At 38.4% G+C, this 14,941-nt stretch overlaps 1 protein-coding gene across 1 annotated transcript in view; it reads left to right on the forward strand.

Annotated features, from left to right (window-relative positions):
* PON1 (paraoxonase 1) overlaps positions 1 to 14,941 on the forward strand; it is a 30,125-nt gene that overhangs the window by 8,337 nt on the left and 6,847 nt on the right. Inside the window, exons 2-7 of the mRNA XM_017849311.1 lie at positions 1,479 to 1,549; positions 3,048 to 3,103; positions 5,180 to 5,348; positions 8,963 to 9,089; positions 12,256 to 12,456; positions 14,093 to 14,174. Of these exons, the coding sequence (XP_017704800.1) occupies positions 1,479 to 1,549; positions 3,048 to 3,103; positions 5,180 to 5,348; positions 8,963 to 9,089; positions 12,256 to 12,456; positions 14,093 to 14,174 (706 nt within the window). The remainder of the gene's footprint in view (positions 1 to 1,478; positions 1,550 to 3,047; positions 3,104 to 5,179; positions 5,349 to 8,962; positions 9,090 to 12,255; positions 12,457 to 14,092; positions 14,175 to 14,941) is intronic.

The raw sequence follows: 14,941 nt of genomic DNA on the forward strand, positions 1-14,941 counted from the left end.
TGTGTGTGTGTGTGTGTCATGTGCTGGGTGTTTGCACCATATAAAATACTTTTCCTAATGTGAGTCTCCATCTGAAAAGTTTGTAAGCCACTGCTCTATCACTTCCCCTTTTATTTCCTTATTGTGAATTTTTGCAATTATAATGTCAGATTTCCATTTTTGAAATACCTTTCCATTTCTTAGGTTATGGGACAGATTCCAACCTTCTGTTGACGTCTGCTTTCTAAGTTCATATCCATCAATTAGGAAACCACAATCTCCTCACAGTCCAAGCCTTCATCATCTATTCATTCATCTCTGTATTTCTAGTACCTAGACTGGTGGTTCTTTACTCTGGTTGTGCATTGTGACAAACTGTGGCACTTTTACAAAGCAGATTACTAAGAGGCACTCCTTGCCTCTTAGGTCAGATTTTCTTAGAGAGTGAAAATGATAGCCAGTGACCTGGTGTTAGGAATATACTCATTTTTTTCTGAATGAATAAATGAAAGATCAATCGCCCCCAAATTCCTATCATTTTGTACCACGTCAGTAAGAATTTTATCTAGCGTGTCTATTCCCCCTGTAGCCCATCCTCCTCCTGTGAGTTCAAGTCATCAGGAGGACAAGTAAATTTCTTAGCCTATCTGAAGCCAGATAAGATTTCTAGGGATATTTGGATAATTGTCACTACCTGCCTTGACAATACTGTATCACTAGTTCTCAAAAAAAAAAAAAAAAAAAAAAAAGTTTATTGTTTAAGTCTCTTGGTTGTGCTAATGTCGTCTGTTTCTTTCAAACGCCGCATCAGTAGCTTCGCTCTGCTCAGGCAGTTGGCTGGTACTTCCCTCTCACATCTGTTCATTTTTCCTTTGTCCTGTACTCAGACGTTCTCCATGGTGTTTATGCACTCATATCTAATAAGTTGCTCCTGTGTATGTGTGTGTGCATGTGTGAGTGCACCTGTGTGTGTGTGAAATGCCTTTTTACATACAGGCCTTGTGTATGATTTTCTGAAGTTACAAATCCTTTCAACATACCTGTATTTTTCAAGCACTACATCACAAAGCAGATGCCCAGTCCAGTCTATGGAGTCAGACTGAGCAGATGTGTAGGAGGCTGCCCATCTGTCAGCAACTCTAAAACATCAATGGAATAAACTGGAATCATGTTGCCATTTACCCGGACTTTCAACCTAGGAGTCCTTACACATTGATGAAATTGCTCCTGTGCCTGCCTAAGTACACAGAGCCCTGGAGAGGGTACTATGTATCTCTTGTGTGTACCTATCCACCTCTGCTAAATAAACACTAAATATTGTACCCAAAGCTCCCCACTTGTCTTGCCCTGGCTTTGCCTGGAAAAATTGCAGGAAAAACTCTGGAGTTGAAACTCAGGCGAAGTACAGTGAAGGAGAACTTTGTGGGTTGCCTAACTTTGCAACTTAATTATAATTTCTGAATAGTTTTATGTGTGTTTTATTTCTTTCTCCCCCACAGAACACGACTTAATGCTCTCCGAGAGGTACAACCCATAGAACTTCCTAACTGTAATTTAGTTAAAGGAATCGGTATGTATGTGAGAGGAAGAAGGGTCTCATTTAAACTTCTGGTATTTTTTTGCTTTTTGTGTGATTAATGTGCCTGTTTAATTTTGTCGAAAAATAAAATTTTGAATCAGGAGAGTCAGTGGTAGTTAATGATAAATACCACGTTGTTTGACTTTTGACTTTACTAACATATTACCAAGGTGTTGGCAGTTTTGGTTTGTTTTTGTTTGATCAATAGAGCAAAAAAAAAAAAAAAAAAAAAAAAAAAAAAAGTTTGATTCCATGGTAATCTAACCTGAGGAGACGGCAGAAGAGGGGCAGGAGAGCCAGATAAAGCAGTGAATAAAGATAACTTTTTTTTAGAAAAGCTCTGACGGGACTTTGCAATTACCACAAGGCTTCTCCTTATGTGTATGTCTTTTGATATTGGAGAGGAAAATTTTTTCCAGAAGTTCCCAGCAGATTTCTCCTTAGATCTTGTTTGTCAGAGCTGGAGGACAGGCTGGTGCCCTAGCTGCAAAGGATGCTGGGAAAGTAATTATCGAACCTCCAACGTGGGAGGCAGGCCCTGTCAGCAAAGATAAAAGGGTAGGGGAATAGCAGCTGGGAGGCAACCAACAAGAAGAGTCCCCGGGCTCAACTCTCCAGCTGGTTCCAACCAATAAGCTTTGTTATTTGAGGACAGTTTTTTTGAGATCATGCTTTTGTGTGTTTTGGGCATTTTTGTTGTTGTTGTTGTTCTTTTAGAATTATTCATCTCAGTTGATTAAGGCTCAGGAGGCTAGACCAGATGACTTAGTATCATTAAATTTCACTAGATATCTTACGGCACAATTGTTTTCTAGAAAATATGATATTGATATCAAATATCACTGGGTTTTTGAAAAGCATACTTTTCACTAAGTGTATAAATACCTATCAAATAGTTCATTTTCTCTAGATAAATTGAAATGTTAAAATTTACATGTACTTAAAGTATAACTAACTTGAAGACAGTAATATTTAACTGATGTTTGTAATTAGTAGTAAAAATTCATATTCTGGATCATCTAAAATGTATCTCCATTTTAACTCAACTATTTGGAATTTGCTTATATTTTCAATATCGCTTTCCAAGGGTTTTATCGTTTTGAAACTATTAAGTATCAACACATATTTGTAGTTTACCCTGTATCTTTAGAAAACAACAAGTTCTTTTCAAATAATCATGGCTTTTGTATATTTTGTGAATTTCCATGAACTTTAAGAGGTTTCAGTCTTTGAGGAAAAAGCTCTAGTCCATCAATTTAAAACAAATATACTAAGTATAAATTTTAATTAAACTTGTTAATGATATTAATATATTTTTAATTTCCATATAATCACATTCATCAATTTGAATAAATGAAAGAATGAATTATTCTGAATCTGTTAAAGAAGAGTAACATATAGTCCCAGTTTCAAGTGAGGTGTTAAGAAATGGATCCACTTCCTGCAGTAATATGAAACAACCTGTACTTTCTATTCTCTTTTCTGGCAGAAACTGGCTCTGAAGACTTGGAGATACTGCCTAATGGACTGGCTTTCATTAGCTCTGTGAGTGTTTTCTTTCACTTTTCTGTGTTCTAGAACGTTTTCTAGGACTGGCAGTTTAAGTCTTTCACTTAGGCTTTCTGTATACCAGTGCCCACTTTCAAATAAAATGAACAGCCATGGTTTAAAAGATAAGTTGTGTATGCATTTACACCTCTGCTATAATTATGATCATGCGTGTTCTATGCATATTGGTGTTCTTCGGTCTACATTGAACTGTATTACCTTAGCTTCTATAGCAGCAATTTGTTTATGAGTTCAGTGTATTCAACAATGTTTTCCCCTCAATTGTCTATTCCCTGAAGTATTTAAAATTGCCATATTCAAATATTTGCTAAATTAAATATACATTTAATGTATACTACTTCACATGTCATTTCAACTTTCACATTTTTAAACATATTTCAGAATAAGCCCTCTAATTTAACATTATTGATAGGTCCCAATTCCCAAGCTTTGAAGAGAGAATCCACAATATTTGTTGAAACTCTCCTGCATATAGATTGCTATGGTAGCTGATACAGTGCAAAACAAAAGAAGTCTACCATCTGGCCTGGGGATCATATCATAACAGAGTGGATAGGAAACAATAGACAATCATCCAGTCATTTAAAAGCCTTTGCTACCTCTTGTAATTTATTTAGTCCAGTTTTCTCTTACAAAGACAGTAGATTAGTCATCCTGCAAAGCAATGTCTTGCAAACATTTCTTGAGCAACATAAGGCGTATTTTAAGTAAAATCTTATATGGGAACCCGATATATAAAACAACAGCTTTGTTGTTTTGATTGAAGGCTAAGAAAGTAGTTCCTCTGACCCACTAAACCTCTGTCTTTGAGATGCTTCCAAGGACCTACCAGGGAACAGTGTAAAAGCCATAACCAATATTGTATCTGTATTCCTTGCTTCTATCATTGAAGACTATTATTAATTGCCTCTTGGATCTGCTCTTCCATTTTTGATCTTTCTCATGGGCTGGAAGCTGTAGTGTGGTGCACATATGATTTTGCTGCAGGGGATGAAAGGGTTTGTGTGGGGTGGCTTAGTGGAGCATGTGGCTTCCAGAAGACTTCTCCTGGGGACCCATCACGCAAACTAACTTAAGAGGCTTCCTTCTCAATTAAAAATATAAAAGAAAAATATTAGTGTTGGAAAGTAAATGAGAAATAAGTACTTTAATATACTGTTAGCGGCTGCATCAACTTTAAAGAGGCTATTTCACATTTCTAGTAAAAAATACGTCTGCCTTTTTAACCAGGAATTGATCTCTAGTAATATATCCTATAGAGACATGCATATATGTGCACAAAAAGACATGCATACACATTTATTTCAAATAAATGAAGGAGATGCAATTAACAAAAAAGTATATTGTCACTGTAAAGCAGTATATCTTGTTTAAAAGCACACATTCTAAAGAAAGAAAATTCAATCATGGTATGATTCTGAATAATAATTGTATATGGCATCATATTCTCTTACAACTGATTCAAAACAGTTAGATGAATGCATTAATCTTCTTTAAAACTAACCATATAACCCATATTTGGGGATTAGGAATGTTTCTGACTTCATCTGTCAATACGATAGACAGTACGTTAGCTCCACAGATTTTCTAAATAATTACAAAAACATTCATATTTAATGAATAAGGAAAAAAGCCATTGCTGTTTTAAAATGAGTAACTTGTGTGCTTGATTCCATAGTCTAATAATTTTAAGCACCTTTTGTTTTATCTTACAAAACATTTTATATTATAAAATATTATCTGCTATAAGGTCTTTTCTTGTGCTCAACTTATTTCCATTTCTTAATAAAAGGAAAAGACTATAAAATTTAAGTAAGTAGAAAAATAAGTGAAAGGTAATTATTTTTAGTATCTTTCTTGTATTCATTTATTGTATTATAACAAAAATAAAAATATTTATCAAAAAAAAAAAAAAAAAAATAAAAGAGGCCTTCCTATGTGGCAGCCCTGTGGTTTGGAGCAGTCAACACGAACCCATGGCCCATGCAGCGTCTCTGTTAGCATTTAAAGTACTGGTATTGTGCTTGATTTTTCTCCTCCATGGTTTATAAGGGATTAAAATATCCTGGAATAAAGAGTTTCGACCCCAACAATCCTGGAAAAATACTTCTGATGGACCTGAATGAAGAAGATCAAACAGTGTTGGAACTGGGGATCACTGGAAGTAAATTTGACTTATCTTCATTTAACCCTCATGGGATTAGCACATTCACAGATGAAGGTAACAATATTTATTGTTTATTAAAATCAAAACCAAATTTAAAACAAAAACAGAAAAACATGCCAATAAATGGATTATTTTTTCTCATCCAAACGAAGCATAATTATGAATAACGTTCTTACTCTGGGTTTTAAACTTACCCCCTATGTTAATTGACCCTTATAGTAAGACCACTAAAATACTTGAGAATGCTAAACTATTTAAAGCACCTAATTTTGTAAAGCACCTAATTTTGTAAAATACCAACATTCACATTATTCCTATAATTACCATAATAATAATATCCAGCCCTGATCATTATAGCTTTTCCATTTTAAACAATTTTCAAGACTCAGGCATTTACAGGAACAGATTTTTCTAACCCAAGGCATCTGCAACCTATAGGTCAAGTGACAGAAAGTCACCATGGTCAGTTTTCTGCCGGCCCATCACCTTCAGTGCCTCCTCTCTGCTGGTTCCTCTGTTCTGTGTTCAAAATGCTCTTCTGCATGTTGGTCCCTTTCAACATAACTTGTTGGTTTCATCCTTTATGTCTTTATCCCATTTCTCCCTTTCTATTTGCTGCTACTTCCTTGTCTCTGTATTAATTTTCAGCCCCAGTTGCACATGGTAGCACCTGAAGAGTTTAAAAAGACTCGATGCCCAGCCCCCAGCTCGATAGATTCTGATTCCATTAGTCTGAGGGAGGCCTGGATCACAGTACTTGTTAAAAGTTGTTCAGTTCATAAAAATGTCAGGCTAGGGTTAAGAACCACGTTTATACCCGTTACCTCCATTTCATCATCAGACGATCCCTCATTCAGTTCCTCTTCTGGACTTTCCCCACTGTGGGTGGCTAAAATTGCTGCCTTGAGAATCATCAGTGATGTTCCTATTAACAAATCTCCTCTCTTCCCTTCGTCCCTCTCCTTCCTTCCCTCTTCCCTTCCTTCCTTCCATAACCTCCTTTTGTTTTTTGTTTGTTTTGTTTTTGAGATGAGTCTCGCTCTCTCCCAGGCTAGAGTGCAGTGGCGCAATCTTAGTTCACTGCAACCTCCACCTCCCGGGTTCAAGGAATTCTCCTGCCTCAGCCTCCTGAGTAGCTGGGACCACAGGTGCATACCGCAATGCCTGGCTAATTTTTCTTTTCTTAGTAGAGACGGGTTTTCACTGTGTTGCCCAGGTTGGTCTCCAACTCCTGAGCTCAGGCAATCCACCCACCTTGGCCTCCCAAAGTGCTGGGATTACAGGCGTGAGCCACCGCGCCCAGCCTCCTTCACCTCCTTTTATGCTGTTGACCATTTTCTACTTCACAAAACTTGCTCTTCCCTGATGCTGCAGTGCCCCTAGCTGCTCCAGTTCTCATCCTACTGCAGGTTTCTCCCTAATTCATTGTTTTGTCACTCATTGCTACTTCCCTGAGCACTACCCCAGAGGTCTGATCTTTTGCTTCCTCTTTATTTTCTCTATTTCAGAACTTTCAAACCAGTGTCACACTGCCTGCTTTCTAGGAGGACATCCCCAAATAGGGGTATTATTATTATTCTTTTCACTAGCCCTTCACTTTTAATGCCGCAGGTGCTTACTAGACAGTTCCATTTGGGTTCCTTTCCTATAAACACTTTAAACTCAAAATGTTGAAAATGATTTTCCATCCTTTTATCTTTCCTTCTCTTCCCCATGTAACACACACACACACACACATATCCCTTTCAGTGGACTCTCCACTCATCCACCCATTCATCGCCATTACATTTTATTTTAAAAATATTTTTAAGTGCAAAGATATGTAGTGTTTGATGTGTGGATACTTTTTAAAATAAAAATGAGGTAGTATTACACAACCTCTTCTATAAATTGCTTTTGCATTAAACACTACATCATGGACTCCTTTACATACAGCACATTTGCAGCTGCTTTGCCAAGGTGGTTTGGGATTCACTTGTGTGGGAGCACTGTAATATAAGCTCATCTGCCAACGGATATTTAGGTTGTTCCCACCTTTATGCTCATTGCAAACAATGCCAAAATCAACTTTCTCGCACATGTATTTTCTGTGACTATATCCTTAGGATGAATTTCTAGAAGTAGAATCCACTGCACAAAATGTGAATCCAGGTTTTAATCCTCACTTGAATTTGATTTCCATACCCTCCTTCCTCAGCTGTATTCAGGGCCTTTGGATTCTTCCTTTCAAATACCTCTCATGACCTTTCCTGCCTTTTACTGCCAGTGGCATCGTCTTGGTCCAGTCCCTTCTCTCCACATTGCTGGATTACTGCTGTAGCCTCAGCTCATGTTACTCCTTGGTTCAAATGGGCCAGTGAGCAAAGCCTGGATCTTCACCTTAAGCCCTAATAGGACCGATTCTGGCTCCCTCTCACTCTCCCACTCTCTCTTGCCTTCACTCTGCTCCCACCACAACCTCACTATTAAGTGAATATGTCCAGGAACTTCTGCCCCCGGGCGTTTGCACATTTTCTCTCCTCAGCCTGGAATGCTGTTTCCCTAGATATCCACATATTCGTTCTCTTATTTCACTTAGGTTTTTGGTCTAACATCCCCTCATCAGAGAGCACATTCCTGACTCCCATGAAGATAATACTTCATTACTCTCTATTCTTTTATCCTGTTGTATTTTTCCTTTGTAGCATTTAACACCAACAAAAATAAATTAAACACTTGTTTGCTGAAAGGGGTAATGAAAATCATCTTAGCAGCTTTCTCTGTTCAAATCTTCTCAATTCAACCTGCCAAATTTTGCATCTTGACATGGCGAAACCCCGTCTCTACTAAAAACAAAAATTAGCCGGGCATGGTGGTGGGCGCCTGTAATCCCAGCTACTTACGAGGCTGAGGCAGGAGAATCATTTGAACCTGGGAGGTGGAGGTTGCAGTGAGCCGAGATGGCCCCATTGCACTCCAGCCTGGGCAACAAGAGTGAAACTCTGTCTCAAAAAAACAAAACAAAACAAAACAAACAAACAAAAAAAAAACAAAAGCAAACAAAACTAAACTAAACCCACCAATTTGATCATGTCAGAGGTTTCAAAAGACTTACTCTTTCTTAAGGCAAAGACCACAATCTAACTTTTACTTGCCAACTCTGATCACACATTCTTGACCGTTTAGATGAGTCGCCTTTGTATTCTTAAAGTCCCACTGACCCAAGGAAGCTGCTTCTGTTTGTTTGCTACAATTTCTCAGATGTTCTTCTGTGAAATTTATCACCTCACACTATGTAAATTACACTTGAGCACACCTTCTCATATTGGGGAGTTCCCATAGTTTTTATCCCTTTCATCACAACTGTGCATCTTGTGGAGACCATTTGAACTGGAAAACTTCAAGAGTTCTTTGGAGTTTTAGTGTCAGTGATACTCATTCTTAATTTGAGATTTTTTTTTTCTCCTATGGAGTTTTGAGTTTTCAGAGACTGTCACTGGTTCTTCCTTGAGCCACTTTTCTTTGGAACAGGAACAATCACAAATGCTTCACTCTACAAAGAGATGAAAATATTCCATCTGCCTGACATCCTAACTACTAGGTGGAGGTGGGTTGAAATTGGTTTTGGAAAGAGGGCTGACAGTGAGAGCTGAGTTAATGTTTCGTTTTTGTTTTTAATCTCCTCTCAGATAATGCTGTGTACCTCCTGGTGGTGAACCATCCAGATGCCAAGTCCACGGTGGAGTTGTTTAAATTTCAAGAAGAAGAAAAGTCGCTTTTGCATCTAAAAACCATCAGACATAAACTTCTGCCTAAGTACTGAGATATAGCACATTTGTATTTTCCTTTAGCTGTAGTGGATAGTTAATCCACTTTTGGTTTTTCCTTTTGGCCAGAGTAGGTATGGCTGTTCAACTCCCGTTTCTAATGATCACAAACTCCTCCACATGCCCTTCTGAAGAACCTTTTGAGGACTCAAGCACCTCAGAGACAGCCCATTCTTTTCCTCTCTTTCCCAGGCTGGCTCCTGGCCTCAGGATCTCCATTCAAGTTATTACCAGGAAAAAATCCTGCTCTTCTTCAGAACCAGACTTAGTATTTCAAACCCAAATAGGCTTCATAGATAAATTTGACATCATGAGCTTATTTATTTATATTAAAAAGTAGACTCTGGGAAGTTTCCATGAATTAGAAACACAGGCCCAGGAGGAGACCCTAAATCAAGTGCATCTAAGACCTCCTTATACTGCCTCCACTGCTGTTTGATTGCACAAAACTTATGCAATAGTAGATCTGTGGTAACACTCAATTCCACCCTAGGTGCCTTGTTCATGTAACATATGGTGAAATAAAACACTCAAGGATCCCCAATCTCAGTCAGCTTTCTCACATGCCCTATGAAGATCTGACTTGTAAGGCCAGTGATGGATTTAGGAGAACAACCTTCCACTATCTTCTAAAACATTTACCTCCAACTCATTACGATTGTCTAGAATCCCAACCTATTTTTGTATAATTTATGTATAGCATTTGACTACCTCCATATCTGTAAATCTAGATGTGTACTCTTTGCAGGTACCTAGCTAAGGGCCTGGTATGTGGGGTGCACTCTGTGATACTGGGACCCCTTCCTCTTCTTTCTTATCAGGTGGTTTGAGGATGAGGAAAATGAGATTGGAGAGAAATTGAATTACTGGATGAGGGCCAATCAATTCACTAGTGACCAAGTAGGAACCCCCGCTCAGGTCATCTTCTGCTCCAGCGGGATGAGTAAAAGTTCGGAGAACAGCTTTTGGTAGAAGAGTTCATTCATACATTCATTTAACAAATACATTTTGGAGAAAGAATAAGGTCACTGAGTGTTTGGAGAATGTGAAGAACACCAAGATTTAAAGTAGAGAAAAGTATGTAGAATGGAGAAGCTGGGTTAATGATAACACTAATAAATGAGCTTTCTCTGTAAGTCAGGTGCTGCACTAACTAATTCAAACAGATTATTTTATTGATGTTTTACAAATACCTTCTGAATTAGGTGTATTATATCCATTTTGGATTTTTAAAAAGTTGAGGCCTGGAGTAATTGTTAAGTTCCCCTAGATGACATCATCAGTAAATGGTGCAGCTGTGATTCTAATCCTGGTAACATGAGTTCAGAGCTGGTGCCTTAAATCGCTACAAGATAGTGAAAAAAATTATGTGTTTTAACATTTAATCTTGGAAATCTCAGATTTGTCTAAGTTACCGGGTTGGAGTATTTTTTTCTTGAGCCAGTTGCAAAAATATTGGTCTTAGGCAGCATAGAAGGAGACTGAAAATAACCACGGTGCCATAATTAACTAGAGTTCTGCTCTCTCAACCCAAGGATTAGCTGTGTGTATTTTCTTCTTTGTATTTTATGGTTGTTTATAACATTAGCATTCCAATTACTAAATCTATTATAATTTAAACCTGTTATTATTCATATATCACAAGCATTATTATTGGTCATTTACTGTATGCCAGGCATGGTGCAAAGGCCTTTGCATTCGTTATTTCATTTTATTCTTACCCTAGCCTTTCAAGGTATACAGAGAAAACAGAGGTTTAGAATAGTGGCTCAAAATTTAGTGACAATGCTGTGGCCCCACATTATGATAGCAAGCAGAGTCAGGATTCAAATGAAGTCCATCAGATTTCAAAGCTATTACTCTATTTCCCTTTAAAAATTTGTTATTTATTTACTTATTTTACTACACCCCATTTCAGCAATAAAAGCTATTGCTCTAAATCATTCCATTCTGCTCCTTTCTGTGAAAAACAGACAAATGATAGTCCAGCATACTAATTTCAGAAATTTACTTTTAAAAAAGAGAGAGTAAAATCAGACTGCAGATTTATGTCTGGTGCCCGTCCAGACTAATCCTAAATTCTGAGACCTTTTTTTTTTATGTTGTAATAGTGGCTACCATTGATCGAGGATTTATTGAATGTCATGCTCCCTGCAAAGCACACAAGAGGCATTGTCTCATTGTAATTCCCACTGCAACTCCACAAATTAAGATCCTGACCCTTAGTCTTCTACTAATGAGCTGTATGACTTTGAGAATATCATTTAACCTCTCTTTACAGATGAGAAAACTTAGGCTCTGCATGCCTGTCTAACTTGCCTGAGAGCTCAGAGCTGCGTCAGAGCTGATGCGCTGGCCACGACGCCTTGCAGAGATAATTTTCTCCCAGATCATGCCCTGGGGAACTTCCATCACCTCAATCAGCAAAGAATGACTCACTTATGTGTTCACTATTGTACCTATTAAAGCAGAAAAATAGACTCATATATCTTACATTTTCAGTGACAGGGAGAGAATCCTAATCAGAAAGTGGGGAAAAAGCCATAGCATTCTATTTCTGAGCATTCTTGTTCATGGACATTTCATTCAGTTTAGAATCACGAAATCTTAAGGCTGGAAGACAGACCAGTCTATCATCCTGCTTTCACAGATAAGGAAACTGAGGTCCTGATATGTGAAAGGATTGATTTTTCTTAGATCACACAGCTAATAGTAGCAGAGCTTTAACTAAAATGCAAGTATCCAGGCTGCTGGTTCATCATTTTTTCAGTTTCTTATGGGAGTTAGTTCTATGTGAGCACAGATATGTGAGCACGTTTTTGTCCTGACAATGATTTCTGGCCTAATTTAATTTCTACTGAATTTAGTGTATTTACACATACACACACACACACACACACACACGATGTAACATATAAAAGGATTTTTATGTTACAGTGCTATAATCACTTCCTCAGATTTCTTAGACCAATGATTATCTTTAAGGATTGTATCGGCAGGACTAATTTCATATTAATTCTGTTCCATTATAGTTAGCATGAAGGCTCCATCCCATATCTTGATTTTAGGAATAGATGGCGATGAATGCCAATTCATAGTCCTGTAATGTTTAATACCTTCACCTTATATATGATGTGTGTATGTTTTATTTGCAGTGTGAATGATATCGTTGCTGTGGGACCTGAGCACTTTTATGCCACAAACGATCACTATTTTCTTGACCCCTACTTAAAATCCTGGGAGATGTATTTGGGTTTAGCGTGGTCATATGTTGTTTACTATAGTCCAAGCGAAGTTCGAGTGGTGGCAGAAGGATTTGATTTTGCTAATGGAATCAACATTTCACCTGATGGCAAGTATGTGAACTCTCTGAAATGTAGTAGATTTACTCAGATTCTCAGGAGATATCTTGGAATATATTCTTTTTAAAAGTAATATGATACATTTTAACATGTTACCCTAGTGAGATAAAATTAGGAAAAATGTAAAATGTCTTAATTTTCAGGGGTGAAATTTATCAAATCAAAATTTCGTTGTGGAGGCATATTGGTTTTGTTTCCTTTTTGGAAAAAAAAGTACATTTTAAGAGGGGGAACTGTGATGAAGATTTAGTGTCTGAATAGACTTGTTTTGAATAAAGATTTGAGTGTATAATGAGATGAATAGTATGCAGGTATACATATGTCAGTAGTTCAGGTTTATGACAAGATAAGGAATTTGTACCAAAATGTAAATCAAGACAATACTTCCTTCATCAAGAAAGTATTACTGTGAAAAACGTCAGTTTAAGCAGTGTGCTTAGTGATGTAGTTGACTTATGTTATCTCATGGGGCCCTACAACAAACAATTTGCAAACCAACATTGGTCTGGAGACTGCATTTTGGGTAGCATTGGTACGTGCATTAAATATCTATATGCATCCATATATATGCCCTTTCTCATCCTGCATCATCATCAAGGATTTCAGAGTCAGTAACATACGCTTAGAAAGAGTAACAGGGGCCAGGTGTGGTGGCTCATGCCTGTAATCCCAGCACTTCGGGAGGCCAAGGTGGGTTGATCACCTGAGGTCAGAGACCAGCGTGGCCATCATGACTAAACCCCGTCTCTACTAAAAATACAAAAATTAACCAGGCATGGTGGCACACTCCTGTAATCCCAGCTACCAGGGAGGCTGAGGCAGGAGAACCACTTGAACTTGGGAGGTGGAGGTTGCAGTGAGTTGCAGTGAGCTGAGATTGCGCCACTGCACTCCAGCCTGGGTGACAGAGCAAGACTCCATCTAAAAAAATGAAAGAAAGAGAGAGAGAGAGAGACAGAGAAAGAAAGAGTGAGCAAGTGAGCAACAGGGACAGGGACAGCTTTTAATTATTCATATCATAGACCAGTTTTTGAAAATAGAAGATAATCGAGCAGTAATTTCTTTTTGTTGGGGGGATGCACAGTGCTTAGACTAACCCCAGATCTTTGTGGGGTATGACTAAAGCCACAGAGTCAGGACCAGACTCAGGGCAGAAGAGGAGGAAGACTTCTCTCGATCGATCCAGTCCAAGCAGCTTTTCTTCTCTCATATTTTTCTCTGGATTAAAACAAGGAGCTGTTGTCAAAGGGCTTTCCTGCAACTTTCCTGGGAGAGAACTCACTATCCCCTGACATGCAGAACCCGGGGCTTGACACAAATTGACAAACCAAAAGAGAAACACTGTAATGCATTTTACTCCCAGATACTAAAAGTTGGTGTTAGGGTTAAGTTCCTTCCATACTGATAAGGACAACTACGTCCCCTCCTTCAGAAATAACTTTGCAGAGATTAAATCCCTCTGTGCATTGTAAACTCACTGAGTTCTTTCAGAATTTAGTGTGTTTGAGATGGGTTCCATTTTCCATTCCTTAAGCGAAGTTCTTCCCTATGAATAGTTATTACAACTTCATCTTAATCTCTCAAGTTGTGTTACTTCTAGTACTTTGATGTAGCTCTTTCTTCTTTGAAGGTATGTCTATGTAGCTGAATTGCTGGCTCATAAGATTCATGTGTATGAAAAGCATGCTAATTGGACTTTAACTCCATTGAAGGTAAGATGTATTAACACTGTAAGTTTGCAGAGTGATAATTAGATTCTAATTGATTTGTGAAATTAAATGTGAAGAGAAAAGGACTGCTTAATTGGTGTGGGTGAGAACCAATTTTTCACTCCTTTATTAAGAGTCATTAGCATGGTTATGTGTTTGTTGTTCATTTTTACTCAACTGCAGAGTGGCAAACAGCAAACCACACCTCTCACCCAGGAACCTTGCATTCTTTCTGCTCTAGCAAACTTTGAGCTTGGCATTGTGTTCCCAGACCCTCCTTCCATCCCTCCCTTCCAGCCTTTCTTCCTTCCTTTCTCCCACTCTCCCTCTCCTCCACCTTCCTTCCCGCTCCTCCCCGCTCTCTCTCTCTCTTTTCCTCGACGTTGATGGAACAGCCAAGAAATAGCCTCAACTTGTACTTAATGCAGGGCTGCTCTCCACAATGTTTATGAAGTCCACGCGCTCACAATGGCTGCCGGGTGACCTGGCTGCTCCTCACCTCTCTGCCTTTACCTCCAACCATTGTGTCCCTGCCCCATGTCTCCTGCTACTGTCTCAGAATGGGGCACCACTCCCTCTGCTAGGAGGAGAAACCTTCCTCCAGATCTCCACGGCCCTCTCCTTCATCTCCTTTCATTTTTACTAAAACGTCAGCTCGGTCTTTGAAACCTGGAACTGCTCCCTTCCCCTGCATATTTTCCCTCGCCTTTCCTGCTTTATTTTTCCATTCAGCATGTATTGCTAGCATACTACATATTTTATTCTTCCCC

This window comes from Rhinopithecus bieti, unplaced genomic scaffold (assembly GCF_001698545.2).
Source record: "Rhinopithecus bieti isolate Rb0 unplaced genomic scaffold, ASM169854v2 scaffold_31127, whole genome shotgun sequence".
Taxonomy (NCBI): domain Eukaryota; kingdom Metazoa; phylum Chordata; class Mammalia; order Primates; family Cercopithecidae; genus Rhinopithecus; species Rhinopithecus bieti.